Raw genomic sequence first — 17,099 nt, 5'->3', positions numbered from 1 at the left:
CCTTCACAGAGAGGGGCAGGGAGAGGTGGCGATCCGTGTGGCGATTGACGTCAGGAGGGGCAGAGCTACAGCTGGAAACTCTGCCCCTCAGCGCAGTCGTGGATGTTTGCCGGGGGATTTGGGGGCTCTGCAGCCCTTGTTTAGTGGCGGGGATGCAGCGGATTACTTGGGAGCACTGAAGCGAACTATAAGGTAAAATAGTTCGCTTCCGTGTCTCTTTTGCTTTAGCCGGCGCGGGCCACAAAATATTGTACCGAGGGCCGCAAATGGCCCGCGGGCCGCGAGTTTGAGACCCCTGGACTAGACTATCTTTTTTCTTTGTTACTTTATTCACTGAACAACTTCTCCAAGAACTCAAAATAATGCTCAATTGTTTTCCATCTGTCTAATAAATGCCCTGATAATGCTGTAGGATTGGACTGCTGGTTATTATGTTCTCCTTGCTAATGATAATTATACCACGATCTTGTCATCTATGTGCTTCAGCCCTAAAAGTGGCCACACACGATACAATAAAATGGTCTGATTTTACAGCAATTCGATAAAAACGAACGGTTGTCTAGAAAAATCAAAAGCTTTTTTTTTTATTATTCGAGCAAGCAAGCAAGCCCATCGGATGTCCCATTTTTTTCCCGATATACTGTAAGTTGATCAGGAGTGGTGGATTTTTCTGATATAGACCCAAACAATTTATTTCAAAGTTTTCAATCTTTTTTTTTTTCATAATTGGGGAAAAATTGAACACACATGTGTGGTACATTGGTCAGATTTTTTACATTTTTACAATCAATCAGAAAAATTGATTGCAATTCTTCAATTGAACAGACATGTAAAAAAGTGTATAGTGTTTGGCCACCTTTAGGACTTTGCAATTCACCCTTGTTTGAGTAAATCTGAAACGGCAGAAAAAAGGAAGGTTTACTCTAAGTGCTGAAATGGCTGAACTCATCCATATCCATAGCGTTTATAAAGCCTTTGAAGGACACCCGAAGTGAGAGGGATATGGAGGCTGACATACCGTATTTATTTATTTTTAAACAATACCCATTGCCTGGCTGTCTTGTTGGCCATCTGCCTCTAATACTTTTAGCCATAAACCCTAAACAAGCTTGCAGATCAGGTGCTCTGACTGAAATCTGACTGGATTAGATACATGCTTGTTTCAGGTGTGTAAGTCAGAAACTACTGCAGCCAAAGAGATCAGCAGGGCTGCAAGGCAACTGGTATTGTGTAAAAGGAAATAAATATGGCAGCCACAATAAGCTTTTCAGGGGTGTAAAAGCATGTGTATTCAGGTGTGAGAAGTGTAGCTACTGATTGGGTGCAGTTGGTCATTTTAAGGCCATTTTTTATCTGATCCGATTTTGGATTCCGATTAAATAACTCACTGCATGCTGCTAAGATTTTCAATCGGAATCCAAAATCGGACGTATAAAAAAAATCAAAATTGCATGTAGTGTGCAAGAGGCCTAAAAGAGATTATCAGTGTGCAGAGGTATAACTGAGAAAGAAATATGGAGTCTGCCATTACTAATCGTCTTCTGAAATGGCAACATTTTCAGCTTTTGCAGCAATATTAACTGTTTGGATATAATCATTTCTAAATAAGTGTGCAAGTCAGCTGTTCTGACTTCCTTCATATGGGAATTTTTGATCCAGGTCAAAAATAGCAAGCGGAAAAGCCTCCTAACCAGTTCATTCAATTCACTGAGAAATTGTAAGTACCTAACAAGTCAGTGAAAAATGAATACATTTTTTGTTTAAAAAAAAAAAACCCAGATGATAAAAGTTTTGATTTGCTAATCCTATCTTCTGCTTCCTGGGGCAAGGTTCATTAGTATATTATGAAGATTATATTTTTTCCTTTGCCCATCTCTACATATAGTGATTGGATCAGCATCACAACCGAGGAAGTAGGACTTTTAGATGTAGGTGACCTAAATGCTGACAGCTAAACTATGAGTCATAACTATATATATATATATATATATATATATATATATATAAATATATATATATATATATATATATTTATTATATTTATACACACACACACACACACACACACACACAGACACGTACATACACACACAGTCATAATTAGGCTGTAGTATTTAGGTCAGTGTAGATCCAGTGGGGCTATGAGCCTCTGCCAAAAACAACATGTATAAATTAGACCTGTCATGGGAGAAATATGAAGACTTCTTTTTTCTGACCTACTTCTAAAAACGCTGCTTGCCCGGCTGTAGCACTGATCCTCTGGCTGAAAGTAGTAATAAACTAAAAATTATCACGATATGTTAATTAGGACACAGAAGTGGAAGTTATATAATAGATTAGTACTTCAAGCAGCTGATCCGTTGAATCGGCAGGTGTGTTGGTTATTCACTGATTTGTCAGTCACTTCCATCTGGGTGGTTGAATCTAATGAGTTGGGTAGAAGAATTTTTCACTTATCACTAGCTAGTAGTGTTGGTGTTCGAGTTGGGCGTATTAAATTTGGAAAACCCAAATACTGCCGAAAACACCACATGTCAGCACCATTTCACTACCTAACAACTGGACAGGGTCAGGGGCAGCTTCACGTCGCTTTTCACCTGACTCTGATGCTTCCTCCTTTTAACACTACAAGCTGAAATACTTTTTGACCTGGAGAAGATATACAAATAGGGGACATCAGAACATCAGATTTGTGTCTAAAGTGAGTGATTTATAAATGATAATATTATGTTTTGCTCTTTAAAGGACACCCGAGGTGAAAATAAACTAATGAAATAAAAATGACTTTTTTAAAGATATTCCACAGTTTTAATTTGTGATTAAATCTACTTTTGTAAGTTTTAAATATTGTTTTTGCTCAATGACACATTCATTGAAGTATGCCAGAGCTAAAATATATTAACTATTGGCCCTTTTTATCTCTTTCCTGCTCTCAGAAGTCATTTTCTGATAGGAAAGTGTTTTATAGTTGGAATTTCTTATCAGTGAGGGTCACACTGTAGTCACTTCCTGTCTGAGTCAGGACTGAGTCAGCCACTTACATACCTGATATTTAACTCTTTCAGGCAGAGAAAAAAAAATCAAGACAGCATAGTTATTTGTGTGCTAGGCACTGTATATACACATGTCTATCTCATCATGCTACATGTCACCTTTGGTATCCTTTAATGTACTGTGCAGGACTTCTGCTAACACAAATGTAATTAAACAGAATTAAGTGTAGTGACCTGTTTACTCACCTTTCAGAGTCTCCCTCAAACTCTCTTTCCCCCTCTTGTTAGAACCCAACTTTATCTGTTGTCTATGTCACGCATTCAACCATGACTTTTGGGGGGCAAAGGGGTTAAAAGTTCGAGATTTGTCTGCAAAAGAAGACAAAGGGGTAGTTTTTTTTCATCCATCTTTTCAAGCGGAGAAAGCGTGGACGAGGCGGTACAACAGCGGAAGGGTGTGGGTGAGGAGCGGCACGGATTCTTCAAACAAAGTTCAGTACACAACTCAACTATTTAATTACAGAATCAATAGTCACATTCCACTTGAAGTTCAACATATTAAACGACCAAATATTTTGTTAAGGTCTGTTCATTCTTAATCAGATTTCTTCTGTTTGCGTACATAAAAAATGCAGCTTAAAGAAATATCATCTGAAGAGGAGAACTTTACGCTTCAAGTCAAGTTCTAGGCCCTATGTGATAGTATAGCATCTGTTACAGCAGGGGTCTCAAACTCAATTTACCTGGGGGCCGGAGGAGGCAAAGTCAGGATGAGGCTGGGCCGCATAAGGGAATCAATCAATCAGCAGCTCAACCCCCCCCCCCCCCCCCCCCCGTCCCCGTCCCTTTCATTGATTTTTATTTCAAAATCAAATTCACACGGAAGCGAACTATTTTGCCTATTTTACCTTATAGTTTGCTTCAGTGCTCCCATTACAAGTAATCCGCCGCGTCCCCACCGCAAAACGAGGGCTGCAGAGCCCCCAAATCGCCCGGGGGGCAATCCGCCGGCATTTCCTGGAAGGGGAAGAGCTTTCAGTTTCAGCTCTGCCCCTCCTGACGTCAATCGCGGCGCCGCCTCTGCTCGCCCCTCTCACTCTTCCTTCACAGAGAGGGGCGGGCAGAGGCGGTGATGCGCCGCGATTGATGTCAGGAGGGTCAGAGCTGAAGCGGAAAGCTCTGCCCCTTCCAGGAAATGCCGGCGGATTGCCCCCCGGGCGATTTGGGGGCTCTGCAGCCCTCGTTTAGTTGCGGGGATGCGGCGGATTACTTGGGAGCACTGAAGCGAACTGTAAGTAAGCTTTTGCTGGCGAGGGCCACAAAATATTGTATCGAGGGCCGCAAATGGCCCACGGGCCGCGAGTTTGAGACCCCTGTGTTACACGGTCTGCATTAAATATTCAATTTTTACTCCTAAAACAACACTGGTGCCCTCCAATGTGATTGTTGAAGGCAATGTCTTCATGTTCCTTCAGTGAGGATGGCCTTTTTTTTCACTTTTTTTAAGTGGCAACATTAAACCATCACAAATATTTTAGATGGCAACATTAAACCATCACAAACATTTAAGATATGGAAAGTTTTATAGTCGCCATAATTTAAAATTGAAGTTTTGATCTCCGTGTGCTACAAAAACAAAATATAGTCAGATGCCAAACGGAGCAAGACCAGATGCCAGGCTATCTTAGAAGCTTCCTAAGGTGAGTTTTCCCTATTCAGGGAATTGCTTGACTTTCACATAAGTCAGTGAAGAGCCTACAATTACTGCAGGCGATTCTCCTGTTTGGTATTTTGACTTGGTATATAGAGTATGGGTGATCCTGTACAGAAAATATATTTTTATTCAGTTATACATTGTAAACATTAAACTTTTGCTAATAAATTTGAGCAGTCTTACTGCTGGACTAGCGCACAGTATAATGCTGTACTTCTCAGTAATGCAAACATAAATAAAAGTCTGACTGAAGATGTTTTAATTTGATTACATACAAAGCCATTGGCTATGTGATTGATAGATATGAGCTCCCTAGGAACCAGATGCTTGAATAAAATTAGTGATGTGAATAACCTATGTGTATAGACTTCATTCCCATTCATTTTAATTTCTGCCTGTAAATTCTGGTTTTAACCACTGACCAATACTGACAGAAGCTCTTTGAGCAGTTTTCATACAGTCTTATAATGCTGCAGCATAAAAAATGTAAATGGGAACCATTTGTAAGGAACCTAAGTGCATATGCTGGAGTTTAAGAATGAACAGCCTTGAATTCACAAGCAGAAGGAGGGATAAACAGTTGTAGGAGAAACGGTGATAAAAGTTCGACAGAGACCGGTTGCAACATCAAATTGAGACTAGAAAACGTCACGGGAGGGAGGAAAAGCTGCACGTGGTATGCTCCAGCTTTATTGCATCTTATCGTCCGAGTCTTGTGAATAAGGGACAGGTCTTGCTCAGTGGGAGGAAAGAAATGAGGTAAGCAAAGGGAAGGAGGAAGTGAAATTGGTTCATAGACGGAGGGTAGCAAACAATTCTCAGGAAGACAAATAGAGGGAAGCATTAGTTTGGAAATTAGGTAACTAAAGGTGACTCTTCATAGAAAGGGTGTTAAAGAAATACAGCATGCAGGGTGTACATAAAATTGTTCAAATATGCAATGCTATCAAGTCTCTTCACATGTTCCACAAAGATTGCATTTTCAGTCATTTACTATTTTCCAATGTTAATGTGCACTTTAACCTTCCTAAATTGGAAATAATAGGAAAATATACATGGAAATGATAAATGCTCCCCCCTTTACCTTAAAGGAGTTAACTACTTTGGAACAAATTCTCCTATTTGAAGTCATCTTCCAAGGAAAATGCAACTATTAACAAACACCATTAAAGTTAATTGATCATCAAAGCCCCTGTACAGGACCTGTATGTACTAAACGGCAGCCTCCTCTCCTTCCTACTCAGCCCACTTCCTCCCGGACAAAGCTTGCCCCTAACAGTGTCATAGTTATCATTATTGAGTTGGGTTAGGAGTGATACCCACTGAAGCCACTCCAACCTATAAAGTCTGACAGTCGATCCATTGGCTGTCCGTCACTATAGAGGTGTAGCTGGTATTGGCAACACAGTCCTGCCTGCCTCACATAACTTTAACTGTGTCACTGCTGGCAATGGGTGAGCTGATTTAAAATTATAGGTGACCACTTGCAAACTAACTTTTTAATACATGAAATTCTTTTTAGAATGGTATTTTTAGGAAATGAAACTCTACAAATATCAATAGAGGTGGGGATTGGAGCACCCAAGCTGTTCTCAGGATTACAGCTGCATCAGCTGAATGGAGGTTGTATTATACTAATGTACAACTGTGGCACCCAGCTAGACAAATACAGCTATTGTTACCACCTGGGCTGCCTTGAAGTTCCACCAATATTGACCTGTGATAGCTACTACATCAACAAGGAGAACAGACAACCATGAACAAAAAAAAAAAATAGCATCCAAAATATAATAAATACTTTATTGGGGACTTGTCTCTTAAGTAAAATCAGTTAAAGGGAACCAGAGGCCCCCCAAAAAAGCTTTTATACATACCTGGGGCTTACTCCAGCCCCATACGCACGGATCGCTCTCACGCCGCCGTCCTCTGCTGTCTGGATCCGCCGGTACCGGGTCCCGTCATGGCCGCCAGTCGGCCGGCAAACGCGGCCAATTGTCCGCATCACACAGGGCTCCCTCCATTTATGTACGCGTGAGGCTGCCCACTGCGCAGCCTCACGCGTACATACATGGAGAGAGCCCCTGTGATGCGGACAATTGGCCACGTCCGCCGGAAGTGACGGGACCTGGTACCCCTGACCTAGGAAGCGGAGGATGGCGGCGTGGGAGCGATCCAGGCTTATGGGGCTGGAAGAAGCCCCAGGTATGTATAAAAGCATTTTTTTTTATTTATTTTTTTCGTTCCTCTCTGTTTCCCTTTAAAGGTTAAAAACTTACACAGGAAGCCTGTATTGCCGGTATGTTTACATTTGGAATCAAATTAGCAGGGTGACCTCAAGGTTTGATCTCACAGTTTATAGTGATTAATTAAGAACCATTGTACCTCCCATTATCTGTTCTCTGCCTGTTGCTGTGGTTTTAATTGATTTTACTTTAGGGCCAAATCCTCAATAACATATTTGTTGTATTTTCGACATTAAGGGGCCCATACACTGGTCGATATCAGCCATCATTCGATCGATCGATCGATCGATTCCAAAGAATTGATCGATCAGAAATCAATTCTTTCAAATCTATCGATCGATTCGTGGACAATTTCGATCGATTTCAATGGATTTGATCTATCTGACAGGATGGAAGATCTAGGTCAATCTGCTGCTAGTAGCAGATCCATGGCCCGTAGAGTTGCATTGGATCTAATGGTCCAATAATGCATTTAGATAGATTCCCAATAGATTTCATTCTGAAATCTATTGGAAATCTGTTCCTAGTGTGTGGCACACATCAGATAGATTCCTGTCAAATTCGACTTGACAGGCATCTGACAGAAATCTATCTGATGGTCAAATCTGCTGCAAATCTATAAGTGTGTGGCCACCTTTAATTTGGTGTTTTTAGGTCATGGTTGCCTTTTCTCTTTGTTGATGTTTTACCTATGCTATATCCATGGCAATCAATTTGAATTTATTTCTTTGACTCTACACCTGTATTTGCAGTGATAGCTACTGTGTTATGTTAGTGGTTGGTTAAGTTCAGATCAAGTAAGTTTATGGTGGAACCCATGCCAGCTGGTGAGGAATGTTGTACTAAAATGTTAAAACCTTTAAGGAAAATGATTTGTGATTGTTTTACTGGTATGTTTTCCTTCAATACACTTACCAGATTCTAACACTTTTGTAGGGCAGCAGTAGAAAATTCAGGAAGACAACCTACAACGCTGTACAGGTAGTCCCCAGTTAATGAACGAGATAGGGACTGTAGGTTCGTTCTTAACCTGAATCTGTTCTTAAGTCGGAACAATGTGCTATCTCTGTCCCCTGTACCTCCTCTGTGCCCCCTGTGCCTCCAGTGTCCCCCTCTGTGTCACCTCTGCCCTCTGTGCCTGCTTATACAAGTTTAAAAGACAATTTTTCTTTGAATTTTTTAAAATCGATTTTCTCAACAACTACAAGTCCAATTTGAAAAAATTTTTGGCTTGTTCCCATGGAAACACCGAATCCATGCTGTTCGTATCCACGGGTCATTCATAAGTCGGGCGTTTGTAAGTTGGGGACTACCTGCATAAAGTAAATGAGGTCTTTCAATCTCTGAGGCCTACAGAGGGCCTGCGGCCACTGGAATCCGCTACCTGTAAATGAGACATGGGTTGATCATTCAAAATTCCAGAGCCCATGTTCTCATCTACCAATGGCAGAATCTAGTAGCTTTTAGCTTCTAAAGATTTAAGGTTATCTTCTACCACTTTGGCTTCTGATTGCTGAGAGCTTCAGAAACTGAAACATGTATGTCTTCTGAAAAAGTGAGCCATCTAATGATTCTGCTGCTACCACATGATGTAGGTATAGTCTGGTAATGGTGGCCACTAATGATCCAATCTTTTTCATCCAATCTTACCAATTCTATGTATTATAAGGGTAAATTGAGTGAAAATACTGAATGGATACTTCAGGCAGTTACCTTATATTACATAGAAATGGTAAGATTGGATGAAAAAAGATTGGATCAAGAGTGGCCACCTTAAAGAGACTCCGTAACAAAAATTGCATCCTGTTTTTTATCATCCTACAACTTCCAAAAGCTATTCTAATGTGTTCTGGCTTACTGCAGCACTTTCTACTATCACCATCTCTGTAATAAATCAACTTATCTCTCTCTTGTCAGACTTGTCAGCCTGTGTCTGGAAGGCTGCCAAGTTCTTTAGTGTTGTGGTTCTGTGATGCATCTCCCCCCTCCTGACCCCTCTATGCACACTGCCTGTGTGTTATTTAGATTAGTACAGCTTCTCTCTGCTCTATTATCTTTTACAAGCTGGATAAATCCTCCTCTGAGCTGGCTGGGCTTTCACATACTGAGGAATTACATACAGGCACAGCTGTCTGCACTCTGCAGGAAGAAACAGCCTGACACTTCAGTGGAAGATAGCTGCAGGGGGAAAGAAACACACAAATGATCTCTTGAGATTAAAAAAGAAGGCTGTATACAGCCTGCTTGTGTATGAATGTATTTTCTATGTGTGGACATACTGTACATCAACCTACTTCCTGTTTTGGTGGCCATTTTGTTTGTTTATAAACAAACTTTTTAAAACTGTTTTTAACCACTTTTAATGCGGCGAGGAGCGGCGAAATTGTGACAGAGGGTAATAGGAGATGTCCCCTAACGCACTGGTATGTTTACTTTTGTGCAATTTTAACAATACAGATTCTCTTTAAGTGTACGCAAAGCAGAAATCTATAATTCATTTTTTACTCACCTCTACCAGCACCACATCATGTAAAAATACTCTTTGTGGAAAAAAGTCCCATACCTTAATTACAATAAATTCTTCAACCATTAGTAACATGATAGGCACCAGGCTCTCCTCCTCAACCTGAACCACGAGACTCAATCATACACTCCCTGATTGCCTACCAGTGACACCCTGCTTCCTCCAGCAGGACTCTCTGCTCTATGGGACAATGAGAGGCAGTTAGAGCCGCACCCCCACTCACATTCCACAGTGGGGTGCTGCAACACTCACCTGGAATGCAACATCTCACTTCTAGAAGGGAGGGTGGAGATGGAGGAGGGGCTTGATAGCCATCATCTAACCACTGGTCAAAAAATAAAGAGCTGAGGTATTTGCACAACTTTTTAAGAGGATGTTCAGTATAAATTACACATTCAATCGATTGTTTTCTCATATAGGCCCTTATTCAATTCACTTTTTTTTCCTAAGTCTTCTCGTTGGTGATATTTTCACACCTTATCAATAAAATGCCTTTTAAGCCACCAGCCAACAAGAAAATACTCACAGTTCTTTTTCACCTACTTTTATGTACTTTTTCAGTTGCAGAATGCTGAACCATTGTTTTAGAGAGAAGATGAAACATTTGCTCCAAGGAGAAAACTCAGGAGATAAAGTGAATTTCAAATGGCCCATAAAGTAGAAACTACCTGCTGGACCTTTTTCATCCGCATCCCTCCCAGAGACCCGTGTCTACCGGCTTCCACCATGTTGCCTCGTCCCCTTTAAGAAAAGGGGCACAACACTCACCAGGTAGTTATAACCTTATATAAGAACACATTCAATGGAATGTGTAATTTACACTGAAGGTGCGATACTTAAATAAGTCTGGTGCTAGGGTTGGGTGAAGTGATAAGTGAAGAATAGAATTCTGCTTTAAGTACAAATATGCATTTAATTATTAAATTCCTCAGTTAAAGCAGCTGATACATAACATGATGATAGAATGGCCTGATTTATAAGTGCTGGAATACAGTTGAGAGCCCAAGCGATCCAACATACCTGGCCTAGATGTACCTTTCTCACTGTCACCTGGATTATATCAGACCGTAAAGAGGATTGCTAAAAGATTTTAGCAACAAGCACCTCCAGGACGACCTGTCCTAATGCACGACGACCTGCATGTGTTGAAGTGCAACTGCAGTTCCTTTCTCACTACCTTTATCCCCACTGAATATGACCCAGGCTGCAGCCTATAAGCAAACACTTTTTTTTAATAATCCCAGGCCAGGTTCTCTACAGTTCTTTATCCTCGGGAACCTTAGTAAATTAACATGCTTTGCAATTCCTCATTTTAGGCCTATTATCAAACGCAACCGTCCACTAAAGCTGTATTTCATGAACAATAAGAAACGAAAGCATGCATCAGAAATGCAAATGAATAAATTTGCATTATTTAAAAGTTAAACCTAGGTAACCTATTTTAATATAGCTATAATTTATTACATGTATATGCTGTGTACTCTACACATAAACAGTCTATTTCTTCATTATTTAAGCTAATGTAGATCTTCATAATCTCAACAGGTGTTTTTCTTTTTACAACTAACTATACAGTGCTAACACGCTATACATTTAGACAATTACTGAATTTACATAAGTCACAAACTGTGGAAGTACACTGGTCCTATGCATCATCATAGAATTTAAATATTAAGTAAAATTCTATATATTTTAACACAACAAATAGTGCAATGAGTGTACATTTTGTTAGATTACTATAGCTAAAACTGTCCATATACTATAGTCCATATACTATATGAAATTACACATTCACAAATATATCTGTAGTGATTTCTATGCTTCCAAACAACATTACATATTAAACTTTATGTGCTTATCCAATTGCTATTTCCATGCTCCAAGCGTGGCAACAATTAAAGGACCACTATCTTTAAAAACTAAAATTTGAAATGCATGTGAGCACAAACACATATACTATAAGAGGTATATTTGTTGCAGAGTAAAATATTCTGTAAATACGTTTCTCCTATGTAGCTGTCACAGTAGGTAGTATTGATCTAATACCTCTCAACCTATTATTAACAGGTTTTGGACTTGCCCATCTCCTCATGAGGGGTTCTCAAGATTTTCTTTATTTTTAAAAGCACTACCTGGATAATTGTGGAACAGCCCAACTGCCAGAATAATGTATCACAACTATGCAGACTTTGTACAGGTAATTTCCAGAGAGAAGAATAATAGAAAGTTTGAGCATCCCCCATGAGGTGATGGATTGGCCCAAAACAGTAAGAGATTAAGAGCTGTCAGACTAATATTGTCTACTGTAAGTGAACTTGGGAAATGTTATTTATGGTATATTTTACTTTGGGACAAATTTCCATCTTCATATGTACAGTATGTGGACACATGTATTTTACATTTCTCAGTTTTTCACAATATTGTTCCTGTTTTCTGATAAGAAACTTGAATTAAGAGGGATATTAAAGGGCCCAAATACTGACTCCACTGATCCCTTGCTTTTCATGCTTTCTGCATTCCTAACCTAGAATGTATATGCAGATCATGTACTATTACTCTGACCTGGTTCATCTGGCTCCATGCTTGTTCCATGGCTGTGACTACACTGTGACCATGTGATACTAATAAAGCTAAACATGGCAGTTAGGTAACCAGCATTTTTTTAATGCTCTGAAATAAATATGGCAGCCTCCACATTCCTCTTATTTCAGGTTTCCTTTAAGACTTTGAAGTGCGTAGAAAATTGGAGCCTTTACTCAGTAATGTGAAGAACAATGTGCAAGGTGCAGTAATCCATAACCTTTCATTTACATCAGCTACTCTAAACCAGTAAAACGCCACTTCTGATTTACGAAGGGTTACAGTACATCATCACATTGTCACCACGTTAATAAATAAAGACGTAAGAATGTCTAAGTCAAACTGCCACTGCCACAGGAACAGTTTAGGCACTTCTCTAAGTGTATAATCCGGCTATGTACTGTGCACATGAAAGATAGACTCTGCAGCAGACTACACAATACAGCTGGATACAGCGCTAACATGTCTTAGACTGCTTAATATATAACATGGATATACATGTGTTAATAAAGCTACTTGGACTCTGCAGGTGCAATTATTGCAATTAATTGTGTTTTATCAATTTTCTTTTAGTGCTTTTTTCCGCATTCAGTGACCTGGCAAAAAAATGCTCATGCTGCTCAAATCTACAGCTTTTGTGTTTAAGCGAGATTATAAAAAAAAAAGAATTCACATTTGGGTGGAATGTTTCCATATAAAAAAGGTATACCCCTGTCTGTTCCCATGTTCTGCTTTCACAGAGTTTAGCTGAATGCATTCATTGTTCCTGACTAATCACATCATTTATTTTTGTGTGAATGGCATTAAGAAATGAATGTATCGTTTTCATGTGATATAAATAGGATATCTATATTTAAGTAAGCTTGCTTTGTGGCTGCAGCACATACAGGTATTGGATCAGATATTCAGAACCCTGTTCTTCAGAGGATTAGATATACAGAGGGGATAATAACTGGAAATAGATGTATTTTAATGACAAGTTCGGCATGCCGATATAACTATCCAAAATTTCTAATTAAGGAGATCTGCTTGCATCCAAAGTTATAAAATACATTTTAAGTGCAGGTTGGTGGATGCATCTTTGTGGAGGAATCTGAAATCATAAAAGCTGATTTACAATAGGAGGTGAAAAGGCAAAAGAACGAATGTTGACTTCAAGCATTCAGTCTAGTGCAGAGAAGTTCCTGAATGTATTTGTTTATGTCCCACCCACCGACACAGATGTCTGATGTGAACACTGGTTCAGTCTGTGCTTTCACTGAAGGCCTCCTTCCTGAAACCCCTAAGTGTAATGATTCAGCAATGCAAGCAATGCAAACTTCCTCAGATGATCTTTTTATTGTGCTCTTTGCTACAACGTTATACTTTGGCATTTATTGTATACATATACAGTAGAACCTTGGTTTGTAATCCAAAGTACTCTTATGTCAAAGTGAATTTCCCCATAAGGATTCATGGAAACTCAGATGATTCATTCCACAATCCAAAATTTGTTTATATAGAAATGAATGAAAATCTTTGACCAAGACGGTCATTGGTGTTTGTGTCAGTCTTGCCAGAGGCCTTGAGGACAGGAATATTCTGCCTGCAAATTTAAATAACTCCATTGTATATGGTTGTAGTGTGAAATGTGATATTTATTACTACTTTTGAAAAGCCCCATGCTGCCGTAGTGTGCTATCAATAGCGGTATAGTTTTGTACTGTATGGAAAGCTACAAAGCGATCAGTGGCAGCGGTCTGTCCGATAGCCTATTAGATTTCTGATACTGAATGGTGCAAGTTGATTATTTCTCGTTTAATATTCAATTAGGGAACTAGGCATACATTTAATCAGGTACGCCTAGCCAGAGACTGCACTTGAAATAAAACTTAATATGTCACATGCACTGATAAAGTTTTGCTATTATGGCAACGTCTAGGGCTACTTTCAGGTCACTGTCAGTTGCAACCTTGTGTATTGAAAGCTCAAGTTTTGCAACTGGCATTGACCTCAGTTTGAAATCCTAAAGTATACAGTTGGTCAATGAGATGCTACTAATTTTGAGCAGATGCAAATTTCATGTTCATTTTATGCAAAATCTATCAAGCTTGGAATTGGACCAATAAAATACAGTAGCATTATTAGTATCTCATTGACTCCAGAAGAACGGAAAATAGGACAGGAGGGGCTTTAAAGTGCTGAATCTTAATACTGGCGAGGCAAAAGTAAATATAAACTTATATGCTTGCTACCTCCATCAGCCACTGCCCAATTATTATCACCCTCTATCAAAATTCTAATTGCAAAGCAGGTGAATATATGTTCTTATAAATGTAGAAACTAAATCTCGCTAACAAAGCACAAGCATTTAGAGTCGCAGATCCAATACCAGCAACTGCCCCAGACACTGCAATATATCACTAAACCTTCACAAATCTCTGCGCTATTTCCTTGGTCTGATCTGCATGAACTACATGTCAGTTTTGTCCTTGCTGTTCCTCTTCTTGTATGTGAATGATTGTTTTTTAATGTTCTTATACATTCCATGTGTCATATAAAAATACAGGCCAAAAGGTGCTCATTCACTGAACAGCTATTGCATGAGCTTTGCCATCAGTGCATACATAATACAAACTTGAAAATCAGGTTTTTTTTCCTCCTCTTATGTATTTCTTATTAAGAAGCTAAAGTAAAAGCATTCTTAAATCACAGGTAGTCTAGTCCTTTTGTAGCATATTGCTTGCCAATTGGCCAGTTTATAATCTGATCTGGCCCTAAGTGTTGCACATAAAGACCTTATTATAACATTGATATATCCTACTGAATTTCCTTTTAGGTTTACTCTAGATTTATAGATGAGTAAGATTCCTATGAAGCCAAGTTAAATATATACTAGTCTGTTATCGCCCCTAATTTTCCAGCAGTCTCCTCTTTTGTACATTTACTTATTATTACTAAGATATAGGTTATAATATTGGTCTCTTACTTGCAGGCTATATTCTTTGTAATAATGTAATAACCACGTTTCCATTTGCTGCCTCACTTCCTTGTGCCAATTTTATTTGCCGACAAGTTAAAACCCCACCAATGACTTAATGACTTCCTTCAATGTATTTTTCTGTAGGTGGCAGAAGAAGAAGCAGACTTGGAAGAGAAATGTGGCTGAATTTGTGTAGCTCAGTAGGTTTGACTGTATTGGCCTGCATACCCGTTAGCATATTTCTCGTAGTACTCTGTAGGACTGTAACCTGTTGCACCCAAGCTATACTGAGAGAAAGCAGAGGCGTAGGCTTGACTGTAACTCTGGCTGTAGGCTTGAGATGCTCCGTAGGGATCAGCATACTGTGCCATAACAGCTGCTGCTGCTGCTGCTGCTGCTGTCCTCCTGCCGACAGGACTTCTGTCCCTGTAGGCTGCAGGAGCCAATGCTGCACTGATTGAAGCTTGAGCAGGTGGAGCAGTTACTACAGGAGTGGCTGGTAATGTTGCAGCAGCTGCAGCTACCACTGCAGCTGGAGTGAGGGCTCTGTCATACGCAGCACGCGCTCCAAGTGCACTTCTTTCATAGAAATCAAATGTATATCTCTCATAGTACTCTCTTTCATACCAAGAGCGAGGGGAAAAAGGTGAGAAAGGAGGTGGAGGTGCTGGTAGGCGTCCACGGTGAAAGTAATAAGCAGGCGGTGGCGGTGGTGGAGGAGGTGCTGTTGGAGCTGCAATAACAGCTGCAGATGCTAACTTGGAATTCTTTGGGGCATTGTTGCTCTTTGATAGAGTAACAAAGATCTTCTGGTCCTCCAGGGGAGTGTCATTAAGGTGCAAAATAGCATCCATGGCTTCTCTCTCCTTGGCCATGTGCACAAAGGCATAATTCTTGACTATATCACATTCTACAACCTTGCCAAACTTTTCAAATAACTCCTTTATTTGGGATGTGGTTGCCCTGCTTGAGACATTGCCCACGTATATTTTGGTGGCATTGCGAATCTTTGATGTTGCATATTCCACAGTAAGATGGGAGCCGTAGAACTCCTGTTTGTGCAACTCTCCAATGGCACGGTGGGCATCCTGCTCCCGTTCCATATGAACAAAGGCATAGTTTTTGAGGATGTCACATTCATTCACCTGACCATACCTCTCAAAGAGCTTCTTTAATTCCTCGGGGGAAGCAGATGGGGAGACACCACCCACAAAAATTTTCACCATGGCTCGGGGATTGTGTTTGTGAATATCCCAATTCTTTCTTCACCCTTCTATTAAAAAACAAAATTAATAGATAGTGTCATAATGTTGAAATAAACCTATGTACAATATAATCTATTCCTTTTAACAAACCAATTGCAGTGGACCAATAAACATTGGAGTAAATTCTATTCAAGCTGGGAATACTCTCCAAAAGAATCACAACCAGGAATAAGCACCCAATGAAGGTCATACACTTTCTTTTAAGAAACACTTTGTCTAAATTTCTTCTTTAAGGCCAAAGATCAAGGTAAAAAACTTTACACTATACAGCAAGCTATGTTTAAACACAATCTTTATTATCGATTTAATTAAGAACTAGAATTTCCAGCCCTACACAACAAGTCACGTCGTTAAACACTAGTTATGCTTCCAACAACATTAGTCACTACTTTCTACATGTAATAAGTACCTCTGATAGGCTGTAAAGCAGCAGTGACATCACATACGTTTCCCATGGCAACAGTGATTATCAGTGTAATGGGAGGGGCCAGGTCTAAAGAGTAACAGCACTGTGCTGCCATGTTATCAGGTAGGCAGGAGCAGTACCAAGCAGGCGGGAGCAGTAATAGCAGTAATAAGGTAGGCAACTACCGTAGCCATCTGTAACAACTGCAGGAATTCTCAGTTTTATTTGGTTTTTTTTTTTTCATTTATCATGCATATTCTACATACAGTTTTAAAATGGTTAAACTGCTGTGTCACTTTGACCAGATGAGAAGAACTTAGCATGCGCTACATTATGATAATCCTACATCCCAACTGTCCTTCTGTGAGAACTGTCCCTACTTTTTGTCACTTTGTGTTCCTTAACTGTCCCT

At 39.8% G+C, this 17,099-nt stretch overlaps 1 protein-coding gene across 5 annotated transcripts in view; it reads right to left on the bottom strand.

Annotated features, from left to right (window-relative positions):
- The window catches only part of LOC137538544 (RNA-binding protein 4B-like), a 198,432-nt gene that overhangs the window by 147,011 nt on the left and 34,322 nt on the right, over nt 1–17,099 (bottom strand). For 4 of the 5 annotated variants that reach the window (XM_068260784.1, XM_068260780.1, XM_068260781.1 and 1 more), the window contains exons 2-3: nt 15,023–16,289; nt 3,240–3,362 (exon numbers count right to left, since the gene is read on the bottom strand). In XM_068260784.1, coding sequence (XP_068116885.1) covers nt 15,214–16,242 — 1,029 coding nt within the window. In that variant the 5' untranslated portion in view covers nt 16,243–16,289 and the 3' untranslated portion in view covers nt 3,240–3,362; nt 15,023–15,213. Of the gene's footprint in view, nt 1–3,227; nt 3,363–15,022; nt 16,290–17,099 lie in introns of all 5 variants that reach the window. The other variant, XM_068260783.1, reaches the window with a different exon arrangement.

This window comes from Hyperolius riggenbachi, chromosome 11 (genome assembly GCF_040937935.1).
Source record: "Hyperolius riggenbachi isolate aHypRig1 chromosome 11, aHypRig1.pri, whole genome shotgun sequence".
Classification (NCBI taxonomy): Eukaryota; Metazoa; Chordata; class Amphibia; order Anura; family Hyperoliidae; genus Hyperolius; species Hyperolius riggenbachi.
Note: the sequence above shows the minus strand (reverse complement) of the source record. Positions and strands in the feature narration are given on the sequence as shown.